Source organism: Thalassophryne amazonica, chromosome 13, assembly GCF_902500255.1.
Source record: "Thalassophryne amazonica chromosome 13, fThaAma1.1, whole genome shotgun sequence".
NCBI classification, from domain to species: Eukaryota; Metazoa; Chordata; class Actinopteri; order Batrachoidiformes; family Batrachoididae; genus Thalassophryne; species Thalassophryne amazonica.
Genome location: NC_047115.1, coordinates 5,062,102 through 5,077,750, shown reverse-complemented (window position 1 = coordinate 5,077,750; position 15,649 = coordinate 5,062,102). Strand labels below are relative to the sequence as shown.

At 48.4% G+C, this 15,649-nt stretch overlaps 1 protein-coding gene across 3 annotated transcripts in view; it reads left to right on the top strand.

Moving 5' to 3' along the window:
- The window catches only part of LOC117523944 (cullin-9), a 376,653-nt gene that overhangs the window by 97,936 nt on the left and 263,068 nt on the right, over positions 1 to 15,649 (top strand). For all 3 annotated transcript variants that reach the window (XM_034185568.1, XM_034185567.1, XM_034185566.1), the window contains exons 12-13: positions 3,416 to 3,630; positions 11,606 to 11,745. In XM_034185568.1, coding sequence (XP_034041459.1) covers positions 3,416 to 3,630; positions 11,606 to 11,745 — 355 coding nt within the window. The remainder of the gene's footprint in view (positions 1 to 3,415; positions 3,631 to 11,605; positions 11,746 to 15,649) is intronic.

The window sequence follows — 15,649 nt, the reverse complement described above, 5'->3', positions numbered from 1 at the left end:
GTAGGGACGCAGCCGACGCGGTGCGGCGGCACAGGAAAAACACCTCCGTGTTGATAACCATTCGTAAAATCCAGGCGGCTTTTGATGGCTTTCAGTGGAGTAAGTATATGAGAAATTGTTTAACAGGCAGGACATGTTCCAACTTGTCCTTAAGGCTTTCAACAGAGGTGTTTTTCCTGTGGCGGAGCGTCGCAGCGGCTGCGTCCCGACGCGCGGACCCGTCCGCACGTCTTTTATTAAAAAAATCTCCTTTAACAGTGGAATATCCGGATAAAATGCTGAAACCGACTTCTTCTGAAACTTCTCTGTTCTCTCACGACGTCCTGGATCAATAGAACCTGAAATGTGGAGGTTTTCAGCTTGAACAGGCTGACGACGGCAGCTGAGAGCGCTGAGCGACGTCTCGCACCGTGGGAAGTCCTTAAAGCGACAGAATCACCTCAAAATCTCTCATCAGCTGTTAAAATTTTCACTGAAAACCAGCTTAATTTTTCGAACCGTGTCCACTTCGATGTGTCTCACAGGTTTAGAAAAAATTTTGATCAAACAACGCGCCAGTCTCTCAGCAACTTCTCAGACAAAGGAATTCCGACGAGGGGCTGGACGACTCCTCCCACAAGGAGTGCTCACAGGTGAATGACGTCACCGACAGGCGTGGAAAAACTCACGCATGCGCACGAGGGTTCAAGCATGTCTGACGTAAAAACATATGAATGAAATCCATATAGTTTTTGAAAAAAATAAAACGGACCGTAACTTTATTGACAGCCCTCGTATATGCAGTTTTTGCGTCATCTGATCACAGTCTACATTTTCTGATGGCATCAAAATAGCATGTGAAATGATATGATCTGGGTTGATTGAGCTCTTGATCGGTCAAAGTTGGCACACCGCCAGCGGCAGTTCTGCAGCAGTTATGGAGTGCAGTGGATGAATAAAAGCTTGCAGTGCAACTACAACCCCTGGCAAAAATTATGGAATCACCGGCCTCGGAGGATGTTCATTCAGTTGTTTCATTTTGTAGAAAAAAAGCAGATCACAGACATGACACAAAACTAAAGTCATTTCAAATGGCAACTTTCTGGCTTTAAGAAACACTATAAGAAATCAGGAAAAAAATTTGTGGCAGTCAGTAACGGTTACTTTTTTAGACCAAGCAGAGGGAAAAAATATGGACTCACTCAATTCTGAGGAAAAAATTATGGAATCATGAAAAACAAAAGAACGCTCCAACACATCAGTAGTATTTTGTTGCACCACCTCTGGCTTTTATAACAGCTTGCAGTCTCTGAGGCATGGACTTAATGAGTGACAAACAGTACTCTTCATCAATCTGGCTCCAACTTTCTCTGATTGCTGTTTCCAGATCAGCTTTGCAGGTTGGAGCCTTGTCATGGACCATTTTCTTCAACTTCCACCAAAGATTTTCAATTGGATTAAGATCCGGACTATTTGCAGGCCATGACATTGACCCTATGTGTCTTTTTGCAAGGAATGTTTTCACAGTTTTTGCTCTCTGGCAAGATACATTATCATCTTGAAAAATGATTTCATCATCCCCATCATTTTTTTTTTTTTTGCCAGCTTGCACTCGGCCGAGACGGACGCACTTTTCTCTTCTCCCTCCCTCCTTATCTTTCCTGTTTCTGTGGCATGTTGTCTGTGAGGCTGCAGCTTTGCTCTTCTGGAAAACGACAAAAATGGATCTGTTAAAGTGGTCTTTGAACGCAATTGACACTATTTTTTCTACAAGACATTCGGGGGCGGAGGACCTGACCTGTCCTGCCGGGACGCATGTGATGGGTTACGTGATGGACTCATGGAGGAGATGGCAGGTCATGTGCCTTTACATGCTTTCTGTGGAGGACGTCGAAGATGTGTATATATTTGGCTTGGTGGTGACTGGCTTTCTGCTGTGTGGAGCGGACATGACGCTGGTTTACCGGAAAATCAAGAAAGTGGAGGCAGCTTTGATTGGGCCGTCCAGACTGCCCTACATGATTGATTCGATTGGGAAGGCAGTGGCTTAAAATTAAAAATTAAAACTTAAAATTGACAAAATATTGAAGGGAGTCTGGCTCCACATGTTGTGCAATATGCAAGCAAACGATAACAAAACAGTGCACTGCGCAGTAAATGAATCTAAAATCAAGTTAGCCCTAGACTTTCAAAGCTGTGCATTCTCTAAATTGGAGATATTCATGCTGTTAAGTGCACCGAGCGCGTCCTTTGGTGAAATTCAAATAATTAACTAAAATTTCCAGTGCCTGTGGCTTAAACACTGAGATACAGACCAAATATTTTATATCCCAGCTTTGTGTGTCGGCAGACCCAGTGCCAAGCTTTGTCACTTTGGGAAGTCCATACCAAGTCCACAAACAGTTCTGATGGAGGGAGCTGAGGTGGAGGCTGTGGATTCCTACAAGTACCTCAGGCTGTGGCTGGACAGCAAACTGGACTGGATGACCCACATCAACCACCTGTACAGGAAGGGGCAGAGATGGTGGCAGAGAAGAGAACACTGGACAAACAGCTGGAAATTGTGGGCGAAGTCAGTCAGCCTCTGCACACCGTCATCAGCAACCAGAGGAGCCTCTTCAGCCACAAATTGCTCCTTCCCAAGTGCAGGACCAACAGACTGAAAAACTCCTTTGTCCCTCTGACCATCAGACTGTACAACTCCTCACTCAGGGGGAGGAGGAACAGGAAGACAGAGGACGGGAAGAAGAGGAACAGTAGCAGTCAGTAAACCAGGACTGATCAGTATTTCTGGTATTTATATTTGTGTGTCTGTATTTGCAAACTGTTTTTCTTTTTTCGTTTCACTTTTGATACTCTGTGTGCTGCTATACAATGCTACTGGAACCTCAATTTCCCTGAGGGAGTCTTCTGTCTAAGCTAATTTAAGCATCAGCACACCCTCGTGGAGTTGGACGGATGATGTTGCATTTCCACGGAGTTCTGCACAGAGCAGACATTTTCCTGGTTTCCAGACAAATATGCTGCATTGCAGGGTATGTTTATTTTTTTTATTTTTATTTTTCATTTATATAGTGCTAAATCACAACAGAGTTGCCTCAAGGTGCTTCACACAAGTAAGGTCTAACCTTACTAACTCCCAGAGCAACAGTGGTAAGAAAAAACTCCCTCTGAGGAAGAAACATCAAGTTTGAATGAAGTTGTTTCCTCACTTGAACAGCTCTGCTGTGTCTCCTCTCTGAAAGAAAGCGAGAGACAGGGAGAGAGAGAGATGAGGGGAGAGAGTGAGGTTGAGACAGGGCATTTCATAATATAAAGTGTATAATAATCATGGGATATGACTAAGACACTATAACTGAAATAAAGATTGTAAACAAAACATTTCTTGTAAAAGTGGTAGTTGGATGCCTCACTGACTGACTTGTGTGTTTTGCAGCTGTGTGCCGTCAGTTCGTAATGGCCTCTTGATTGTCATCACGCTGATCAGCAACCATAAGAGTCTGGCAGAACAGCTGGTGGCGTGTGGCATCGACGCCCTTTTGAAAAAGTGTTTGTTGCGTTGTGAAAAAGTGTCTTTGTCCAGAACAGAGACTATGCTGGCCATCATTGCCCTCAACCACATCTCTTCATTTACCAACCTGGACAGGACAGGTATGTTGTCATGTGAACTGATTCAGCTTTTCCTCTAAAATGTGAAAGCAAGTCCTAAAGTTTACACACTTGTTTTTAAGTGAAAACTGTTCATTTGGATGCAGTCATGGTAAAAGGAGCAGCTCTGAGAAGGTTTCGGTGCACCTGCATGGCCATGAGTCATAAACACAGGCTGTTAAAAATGCTTATAAGGGTTGTATATAACTGTGAAAAATCTAATAAATGTATATATCTGTGCCATTACGGAGACATTCCATGTCCATTAAGTGCCCATAAACAGCTGGCATGAGGGTTAAAACAGTGTAACAGCTGTTTTAACCCTCATGCCAGCTGTTTTTTATTCAACATTCTCTTTTAAAAAGTTCCTGATAGAGATTGACAGTTTGACATTTGAGTCTACAAGCTTAATACTGATTTATATATTGTTCAAATTCAGCCAGAAGTCCGTCTAAATTGGGGGTTAAAATGGCTGACACACACACACACACACACACACACACACACACACAGACTCTCTCAAAGTAAAAAAAAAAAAAAAAAACTTTCATTGAAAGCTCCATTGAAAAGAACACAAAGCAAAAGATGAAAAAAACTTTACATTCCCCTCACCCAGTGTAAAGATTTCCAAATTAGTCCACAACAAAAAGAAGCCCTCATGCACATGTTGTGAAAATTCAGTAAGGTATAGCTTATATATTATTTTCCAATTCTAAGGTGGAACTATGCCAGTATACAAAGGTATATCTAAAAAGGAAGAGTAAAATAGGAGAGTAGAAAAGAGTAGAGTAGAGCCACTTAGGTGCCTGGTCTTGAGAACCAGGGATGGTAGGTTGAAAAACTTTTTTATACCATGGGAACTCTCCCTACTCACCTATTGCAGTTGCTATCGCCAGCCATGGAACGGTCCACTCGTCCTCACTCAGATCCACTCGGCCAGAGGATAATGTCCAGATCCAGTCGCTCTCGGGTTCTGATTGCATGCATAATGTCCAATCGCAGCGCTGCCTTCAACCCAACTCTTGTCAGGATTGTGGCACATTACAGACTCCATTATCTCCTGAAAATAGCATCTTCTGAGTTTTTCCAATATGAGACATACATCTGTGTGTCCAGACACGTCCATGGTCATAGCAGCATCACCACACTTTAAGCTCCAAAATCCGACAGAAAAAGTTAAGCGTTTCGGGGTGAAGTGTGTCGTCTGCTCTGTAAATCCGAGCCACTGCTTTCAAAGAAAACCTCCAGAGCTTCGTTATATAACCTCATTCGTTTCCCTCAGTCTGTCTTTGGGAGGTTCCTGTTTTGCTCTTAACTACATCACACGCAGAGAAATGCTGAGAATTGCAGAGTGATACGTTTTTCGGAAATGCACCTGTTTCCTTGCTTTGGGAGAGGAAAAAACATCAGAAACCACTAATTATGAGCACATTGTTGTTAAAGTGTAGGTACACGGACCCGCAACAGGGGGCGCTAATGAACGGACAATGGAGGAAGTCAAATCACAAAGCTTTACTGTTGTGAACACGCACAACAAACACAACAGATTACAATTATAGCGGTAAGCCGAATTCCAATGGTGTCGTGTTGGCAGGCTCGACGATAGGAGACGTCTGTCCGAGTCGAACCGGAACCACCCGATTTCCTCTGCCACCGAACCCCGGGAATACTGGAGCCGCCAAGTCCTGACCTCCCAGGTGGCCACTGCCTCCGCTCGTCGGATCCGGTACTGCTGGCAAGGAACAGAAACAGTCAGGTGTGGGTGCGGCCGCACCCAGCAACACACGGGGTGGAAACACCACCTCCACCTCTACTCAAAATAGTACTGTAGGATTGGAATGTGAGTACTTATCCTACTTCGTCCAATGCGGTCTTCAGCTGACCTAAGCACAAGCAACACAGTATTAATTCTCAGAATAATACAACTGGCTGAGTTCGTTACCTCCTTAGTAGAGCGATATCTCGGCAATGAGGTGGAGATGCCGTTCTGCTGATATACCTCCCTGGTGATTGATATCAGCTGTCTCAGGTGATGGGTGACAGCTGTCACCCTGGCTGCTCCTGTGAGGCGGCAGCGCCCTCCGATGTCTGGAGCCCGCACTCCAGACAGGGCGCCCTCTGGTGGTGGTGGGCCAGCAGTACCTCCTCTTCAGCGGCCCACACAACAGGACCCCCCCCCTCAACGGGCGCCTCCTGGCGCCCGACCAGGCTTGTCCGGGTGGCGGTGGTAGAAGTCGGCCAGGAGGGCCGGGTCCAGGATGAAGCTCCTCTTCACCCAGGAACGTTCTTCGGGACCGTACCCCTCCCAGTCCACCAGATATTGAAAACCCCGGCCCATCCGTCGGACGTCCAGTAGCCGGCGCACAGTCCAAGCCGGCTCGCCGTCGATGATCCGGGCAGGAGGTGGTGCCGGACCCGGAGCGCAGAGGGGTGAGGTGTGATGCGGTTTGATTCTTGAGACATGGAATACTGGATGAATCTCAGTGAGGCCGGGAGCTTAAGCCTCACTGCGGCGGGATTGATGATCTGGAGGATCTTAAACGGTCCTATGTACCGGTCCTGTAGTTTAGGGGAGGCCACTTGCAGTGGAATGTCTTTGGTGGACAACCACACCTCCTGCCCAGGACGATACGTAGGAGCCGGGGTCCGCCGCCGGTCTGCATGGGTCTTCGCCCTCCTCCGAGCCTTCAACAAAGCAGAACGGGCGGCACGCCACACCCGACGGCACTTCCGCAGGTGGGCCTGGACCGAGGGCACACCGACCTCTCCCTCAACCACCGGAAACAATGGGGGTTGATACCCCAAACACACCTCAAAAGGGGAGAGGCCGGTGGCTGATGACACTTGACTGTTGTGGGCGTACTCGATCCAGGCCAGATGAGTACTCCAGGCCGCCGGGTGCGCGGCTGTCACACAACGTAGCGTCTGCTCCATCTCCTGATTGGCCCGTTCTGCTTGCCCGTTGGTCTGGGGGTGATACCCGGACGAGAAACTGACCGTGGCCCCCAGTTCCCGGCAGAAGCTCCTCCAGACGTGCGAGGAGAACTGGGGACCGCGATCGGAGACAATGTCTGATGGTATCCCATGCAGCCGGACGACGTGGTGGACCAGGAGGTCTGCTGTCTCCTGGGCCGTTGGGAGCTTCGGGAGGGCCACGAAGTGGGCCGCCTTGGAGAATCGGTCCACTATCGTGAGGATGACGGTGTTTCCCTGGGACGGCGGGAGGCCCGTGACAAAATCCAGGCCGATGTGGGACCAGGGGCGATGAGGTACAGGCAGCGGCTGTAGCAAACCCGAGGCCTTGCGGTGGTCGGCTTTGCCCCTGGCGCAGGTGGTACAGGCCTGGATATAATCCCGGACGTCGGTCTCCAGGGACGCCCACCAGAAACGCTGCCGGACGACTGCCACGGTTCTTCGCACTCCAGGATGACAGGAGAGCTTGGAACCGTGACAGAAGTCCAGGACCGCAGCCCTTGCCTCTGGTGGGACGTAAAGTCTGTTCTTCGGCCCGGTTCTGGGGTCCGGGTTTTGTGCCAAGACCTCCCGGACGGTCTTCTCCACGTCCCAGGTGAGGGTGGCCACGATAGTGGACTCCGGGATGATGGGATCCGGGGGATCCGACGACTCCGTTCTGACTTCGTCTTCATGTACCCGGGACAAAGCATCCGATCTTTGGTTTTTGGTCCCGGGACGGTAGGTGATCCGGAAGTCAAAACGGCCGAAGAACAGTGACCAGCGGGCTTGCCTGGGATTCAGCCGCTTGGCGGTCCTGATATACTCCAGGTTCCGGTGGTCAGTGAAAACCGTGAATGGCACGGACGTTCCCTCCAACAGATGTCTCCACTCCTCAAGGGCCTCTTTCACCGCAAGGAGTTCTCGATTGCCGACGTCATAGTTCCGTTCGGCCGGGGTCAACCTGCGGGAAAAATAGGCACACGGGTGAAGGACCTTATTGGTCTTCCTGCTCTGGGATAGCACGACTCCTATCCCTGAGTCCGAGGCGTCCACTTCAACCACTAACTGGCGACTAGGATCGGGCTGCACCAGAACGGGTGCAGACGAGAAGCGCCGTTTCAACTCCTTGAACGCGGCATCGCAACGATCCGACCAGGTGAAGGGAACTTTTGGTGAGGTTAGGGCTGTCAGGGGGCTAACTACCTGACTGTAGCCCTTAATGAACCTCCTGTAGAAATTAGCAAAGCCGAGGAACTGTTGCAGTTTCCTACGGCTTGTGGGTTGGGGCCAGTCTCTCACCGCCGCAACCTTGGCCGGATCAGGAGCGACGCAGTTGGAGGAGATAATGAACCCCAGGAAGGACAAAGAAGTGCGGTGGAACTCACACTTCTCGCCCTTCACAAACAGTCGGTTCTCCAACAACCGCTGCAGGACCTGACGGACATGCTTCACATGGGTCTCAGGGTCCGGAGAAAAGATGAGTATATCGTCTAGGTATACGAAGACGAACTGGTGCAGGAAATCCCGCAAGACATCATTAACCAACGCTTGGAAAGTCGCGGGAGCGTTTGTGAGACCGAACGGCATGACCAGGTACTCAAAGTGACCCAAGGGGGTGTTAAATGCTGTCTTCCACTCGTCTCCCTTCCGGATCCGAACCAGGTGATACGCATTCCTAAGATCAAGCTTGGTGAACATCTTAGCTCCATGCAGGGGCGTGAACACCGAATCGAATAGGGGCAACGGGTATCGGTTGCGAACCGTAATGTCGTTCAGTCCCCTATAATCAATGCATGGACGAAGTCCGCCGTCTTTTTTACCCACAAAAAAGAAACCCGCACCCATCGGGGAGGTGGAATTCCGGATCAACCCGGCGGCTAACGAGTCCCGGATGTAGGTCTCCATTGATTCGCGCTCAGGCCGTGAGCGGTTGTACAGCCTGCTGGACGGGAACTCACTGCCCGGAACCAAATCAATGGCACAATCATAAGGACGGTGGGGGGGAAGAGTGAGCGCCAGATCCTTGCTGAACACATCGACAAGGTCATGGTACTCCACCGGCACCATCCCCAGATTGGGCGGGACTCTGACCTCCTCCTTAGCCTGGGAGCCGGGAGGAACCGAGGAACCTAAACATACCCGATGGCAGGTCTCGCTCCACTGAACCACTACCCCGGACGGCCAATCGATCCGGGGATTGTGTTTCAACATCCAGGGAAACCCCAAAATCACATGGGAGGTAGCAGGAGTCACAAAAAACTCGATCTCCTCCCGGTGATTTCCGGACACCACCAGAGTTACAGGTGGTGTCTTATGAGTGATTGGAGGGAGTAGGGAGCCATCTAGTGCTCGCACCTGTACAGGCGAGGTAAGCGCCACCAGAGGGAGCCCTATCTCCCTGGCCCATCTGCTGTCCAACAGATTCCCTTCAGAGCCCGTGTCCACCAGTGCTGGGGCTTTCAGGGTTGATTCCTCATAGAGGATCGTAACTGGGAGTCGTGTGGCAATGTGGGTGTGTCCCACGTGAATGTCTCGGCCCACCCTTAGCCCAGTCTCTAGGGGCGGGCGTTGGTGTTTAACCGCTCGGGGCAGTTTCTCACTTGGTGCTCTGTCGAGCCACAATTGAAACATACTCCGTGTACCTGTCTCCTCTGTGTATCTGGTGCCCTAAATGTTGCCCTGCTCGTGTCCATAGCTTCGTCAGCAGGGGGAGCTGTAGCCACACGGAGCGCCGGAACCGTGGAGCGTGGGGAAGGCGGGACGCGGTCGGAACCGGAAGGGAGAGGGACGGCGCGTGCCCGGCCACGCCCTTCGTCTCGTTCCCGACGACGTTCTTCTAACCGATTGTCTAACCGTATGACCAGATCGATACGCCCATCTAAATCCCGCGGTTCGTCCTTAGCCACCAGGTGCTCCTTAAGAACCAAAGACAGTCCATTTACAAAGGCGGCGCGGAGGGCAGTGCGATTCCAGCCGGACCTCGCAGCCGCGATGCGGAAGTCGACTGCATAGGCCGCTGCGCTCCTACGCCCCTGTCTCATTGACAGTAGCGCTGTTGAAGCGGTTTCTCCTCTATTAGGGTGATCGAACACAGTTCTGAACTCCCTCACAAACCCATCATATGTCTGAAGGAGCCGTGAGTTCTGCTCCCAGAGCACTGTAGCCCAAGCGCATGCCTCACCGCGAAGCAGATTTATGACATAAGCTACCCTGCTAGCATCGGTCGCGTACATAACAGGACGCTGTGCGAAGACGAGCGAACACTGCATAAGGAAATCCGCGCACGTCTCCACACAGCCTCCGTACGGCTCGGGGGGGCTTATGTATGCTTCCGGGGAAGGAGGGAGGGGTCGTTGAACGACCAATGGAACGTCAATGCTACGCACAGGGTCTACGGGAGGGAGAGCCGCAGCGGCGCCCGGCGAGAGCCTCCACCCTGCGGTTCAGGAGGACGTTCTGCTCGGTCATCAAATCTAACCGAGTCGTGAAAGCGGTGAGGATCCGCTGCAACTCACCGATTACCCCTCCTGCGGACGCCTGCGCGTCCTGTTCTTCCATTGGCCGTTCAACAGCCGGTTGACGCCCCTCGGGATCCATGACGCTGGCCGAGATATCCTGTTGTGAAAGTGTAGGTACACGGACCCACAACAGGGGGCGCTAATGAACGGACAATGGAGGAAGTCAAATCACAAAGCTTTACTGTTGTGAACACGCACAACAAACACAAGAGATTACAATTATAGCGGTAAGCCGAATTCCAATGGTGTCGTGTGGGCAGGCTCGACGATAGGAGACGTCTGTCCGAGTCGAACCGGAACCACCCGATTTCCTCTGCCACCGAACCCCGGGAATACTGGAGCCGCCAAGTCCCGACCTCCCAGGTGGCCACTGCCTCCGCTCGTCGGATCCGGTACTGCTGGCAAGGAACAGAAACAGTCAGGTGTGGGTGCGGCCGCACCCAGCAACACACGGGGTGGAAACACCACCTCCACCTCTACTCAAAATAGTACTGTAGGATTGGAATGTGAGTACTTATCCTACTTCGTCCAATACGGTCTTCAGCTGACCTAAGCACAAGCAACACAGTATTAATTCTCAGAATAATACAACTGGCTGAGTTCGTTACCTCCTTAGTAGAGCGATATCTCGGCAATGAGGTGGAGATGCCGTCCTGCTGATATACCTCCCTGGTGATTGATATCAGCTGTCTCAGGTGATGGGTGACAGCTGTCACCCTGGCTGCTCCTGTGAGGCGGCAGCGCCCTCCGATGTCTGGAGCCCGCACTCCAGACAGGGCGCCCTCTGGTGGTGGTGGGCCAGCAGTACCTCCTCTTCAGCGGCCCACACAACACACATGTGCACAGGGAGACTTACAGTCATGAGTACTTTGATGTTTTGTTGTTAACTGGGATGTTAAAAAGCATGCAACATTACCTTTAAATAAAGTCCATAAGTCTTGTTCACAGACTGATTGCCAGAGACAGGACATGTCTAGATCCAGTATAACTCCTCATGGAGGACATCTCCACGTCCACTCGCAGACTGTTTGCACATGAATGCCGACTGCAGCTCCGTGTTTAGAGGAACAATGATAAACTTTTAACAGAAATCAGAGCGCACACCTACTCATTTTCAGTCTGGCTGCAACTGAGCTCCTCAGTGCTCTCTCCCCCCTGCTGCATGCAACTGACCCAGACACTCCTGTGTTATTAGCTACGCAGCATATGCAACTTGAAGCAGGCCCGGTGTGAAAGGGGCTTTAGTGTTATTGTAGGATGCATGTCGAACTTAGTCAATGGCTACTTGTCACTACTGAAGAGACGACCATATGTGAAGTAAATTTGCAAAGTCAATAAAAGCTAACAGGCTAATTAAAGTTAGTGTACGTGGTACAAAGAATTCTGAATAAACAGCTATGAAAGCAAATACTGTGGGTGATGACTGACTCTGGTGTACTGCACACCTCCATTTTACTGTGCTCTTGTGTGTCACACAGGTTAATGTTCTGCTGTCTTATCTACAGGGCTGCTGGACCTTAAGAACACAGAACTGGAGGTGTTGGTAGTTGGTCTGAAGGAGCTAACAGCTACCAAAGAAGTGATTTTGACCTTGGAAAAGGTGCTGTGTGATGATGCATCCCAGCTGGAGGTGGAGCGTAGCCAAGTACGTAAACACATAAAAGGCTCATTCTGGAGCTGAAGGCATTTCGGGGGGAAAATGTAAAAATTCCAGCACACATCAACAACCAATCAGAGTACAGAGGCACGGTGACATCAGCTGGCTGCTCATCCAAACCAAATATTTCAAGATGGAGACAAACGCTCCGAAACAGCTTATTACTGTATAAATGTAATATGTTTCTCACTATGTAAAAGTTAGTGAGAAATAAGCACTTCTAAATCTAAAAATGCTGTTTTTGAAAATATGGATGCTGGATCCACATTTTTTCACTTCCGAACTGATCCCAATACCTGAATTTGAATATTTGCCGATACGACACTATTCCAATACCAAAGCGCTGTTTTCTTTAATATTATTAGAATTGTTGATTTTTTTTTTTTTTTTTTTTTTTTTTTTTTTTTTTTTTAAGAGGATATTTTGTATCCCTAGTTATACAGCTTCATGATGAAGTGGTGTAGAGGAAGATTTTCTTAAGAAGATCTGAAAGTTTAGCTGCAATTTGCAAGAAGGTGCATCTAAGATGTAAGGCTAGATTTGATGTTTGGTGAAAGAATTTAGTACTTCCATTTATTGTTGGGTCAGTGGCTGAAGTTTCATCTCTTGAACATCAGATGGCACAAACCGCTCTAAATACATGTACTGTCTTAAAGAAGGACCGCATTTCTGCCAAAAAATAAGTCAAAGTACTTACTTTACTCATATTTGGAGTCAGTCATGGGTAAATCGTTGCACTTGTCCTCCTGGCTCCTTCAGATTTTCTGACCCTGATTAAGTTCGCTGTATTGGAGGTTGCAAAGGAGCTTCCGCATCTTGGTTCCACGGCTTTGCAAACATTGCACATTGTTGTCTTGCTTTGTGGTGTTTCTGATGTAAAATACAGCGGACATGTGATGAAAGTTTGTTAGCCACAGTACTGCTTAATGCTCACCTGCTAGCTGGCTGCAAACTGGAAGGGATTTCCTGACCAGAGGTGTGTCTAATTTAGGGATGGGTTTTAAGATTTTATCTATCGATACCATTATCGATTTATTGATTCAGCATTCTAAAGAGACAGCGAGACAGGGAGGGAGAGAGAGCACTCCATGTACTGTTCTGAGAACGGAGGGCATTTCTAAAAAATAAATAAACGTATTTCATTTAGTCATTTGGAGTCAGTTTGGGTAAATTGTCACACCCCTCCCAAAGCCCAATTTTTCACAGGCTGTGCTCACGTTCAGGTGCAGCCTGACTGAATGAGGATTACACCGACCACCTGCGCTTACGGTCCGGCGTCAGGAGTGCTGAGCTCCTGACACTGGAAAAGAGCCAAAACTTATAAAGATGTGAAAAAATAAATAATTACCCAGGAAAACAGAAAGGGATACGCTAAATTTGACAATCTGTGTGGTGGCGCATCATTGTATCATTGCTTAGGGAGAGCCCTGGACTGTTGATGTTTAAAAAAATGTAAAAATGGTTTTTATCCGATTACTTGATTAATCGTCAGAAGCTCACTGAAACTGACCTTTGTCACCATTTTTGCTGTTTTTACCTCACAACTCCAGAACATTCAGTCATAGATAGTCCAAACTATACCTTTTTGGAATTATGATCAGACAAAGTGGTATAGGTTTCAACATGATTGGAGCAGTTTAAAATTTTGACCCCTGTGGAATTCTTTATTGATCCCTGCAGCTCATTCGAGGTCAGCTCCAGGATGGCTCCATATTTGAAAATGAACACGAGTTAATTTGGAATGTGTGCCAAATTTGATGCTTTTATCACAAAATGAACAATTGTTATGGAAATTTTAGTTGAGCTGCTCCTCTAAGAGCAAGAAGACAGGTGACAGTGGTAAGGAAAAACTCCCTCTGATGATTTGTGGAAGAAACCTCAAGCAGACCAGACTCAAAGGGGTGAAATACAATTTACAAAACTTATATGAAGGAAATGTTGCTGGTGCACAGGACAGAACTGGCAACTTGCTTCTGATTGATTGTTTGCAGTGACTAGGGATGGGTATTGATAAGATTTTATCAATGCCATTATCAGTTTCCTTATTGATACCTCTTGTGAATTTTCTGTGTACTAAAAGTAGGCTTTACAGGTTTTCTATGTCAACAACATTTTAGCAGCGAATCAAAGAACCAACGAGCCAGCGGATCAAAGCACTGCTTCTTTGGTTCATGCTTCAAAGTGGAGTCGCACTGCAGAAGCAGTTGATTACAGACCCGCTGCAGGGTCTGCAATCAACGAAGAGGAATGATCATTTTCCCGACAAACACACTCAAAAACAACGGCTGCTCTGAAGGACAGATAAGGAAATCGTTAAGAAAAATGGCTATTGATGTCAGTGGACTGAACCAATTCTTAACGATACTCGCAAAGAAACGGTTCTCGATATGCAACCCTAGTTGTGACGCTCTTCTAATCCCTACAAGGTTGTATTCGTTTCTTTTATATGTTTAACACTTCTTTTGGTTTTTAAGTGTATCTACTCTGAATCTTAATTCTCTACAGTCCTCCTGTTGTAAATTGCTAGCAGTTAGCTTGCATAAGCTAGGTCACTCCCCCCCCCTTTGTTTTATTACTAGTTTTACCAGTCTCATACCTCTGTTAGTTTTTCAGTGTAACTGCTGTGAATTTTAGGCCATTATTTTACTCCTGTGTAAATCTTAGGAGTGGGTAGCATTTTCAGTAGCAGTTAGCAGTTACTTGACAACCCCCCCCCCCCCCCCCCCCCCCCCCCCCGGCCATTACTTATACTTATGTTAGTTTTTCAGTTTAACTGCTGTGAATTAAACTCATCAATTTCATTTCTGTGTGAACCTTTGGAGCAGTTAGCTCACGCTAGCTTGGCTATACTCCTGAATTTTCTGGTGCACAAAGTACACTACTTTTCACTTTACGTAAATCCTGTGATGCTGGCAGCTAGGGTGGCTCTTTTCGAGAGCCGTGTCCGTAAGCGAGAACAGCTTCTTCGCTTTGTGGAGACAGAAATTACGGCACTCCAGATGAGGTTAGTGTTGGACCAGCTCGTGTGCCCATAAGCATCAGCCTCGAAACGCCGTCTGTGGAGGGCAGCTTTTGGACTGTGGTTCGGTGGAGCAAGTCACATAGGGCTTGGTGCCCGGTTGTGCCCGATCACACTTGCCACTGTGAACTGGTTTTCTCCCTTGATTATGAGATATGAGCCTGATGTGAGTTCTTTGAACCCACGGGTGACTTCCACTCCTATCTCCAGGCTGAAACACTGGGCTTTCGTGATAGCGGATTCTATCACCCAAAAAGTCAAGTTACAGACGCCGGCTGATGTTAAATGTATTCCTGGGGCCAGAGCTCCCGACATTGCCTCCAATCTTAGGGTGCTGACGCTGTAGAAGGGTTGACAAAGGAACATGACACAAGATACAGTCACATAGATATTCACGTCGGTACCAATGATGTCAGGATAAAGCATTCTGGGGTCACAGAGAACTTGTGACCTTGCCAGAAAGATTTCGGCATTGATTAATTGTTTATGGTCCCCTCTCCTCAGGGTAATAATACATTTATCAGGCTAACATTGTTAAATAGGTGGCTGGTGCAAATTCGTAGCCAGCAAGGCTTTAGTTTTTTGATAACTGGCCTTCATTCTGGGGCCACCGTGGCTTGCTGATGCCGGACAGCCTTCATCCTACTGGGGAAGGCACCGCTATCTTGTTTGCAACCATAGCTAGAGCTCTACAGGGAGGGTAACATGAAGAATTTACAGCAGGCCACGGAGCAGGTGACTAGAGACCCTGCAAGGCTTATGACAAATGTGGGTGTGTAATCCATTAGCTTAGCGGGGAATTTAGTGCAGAGTCCACAGTTTATCTGTCAGGGAGGGAAATTCATCAAGTTGAGACTGTGGACTGTTTCCGTA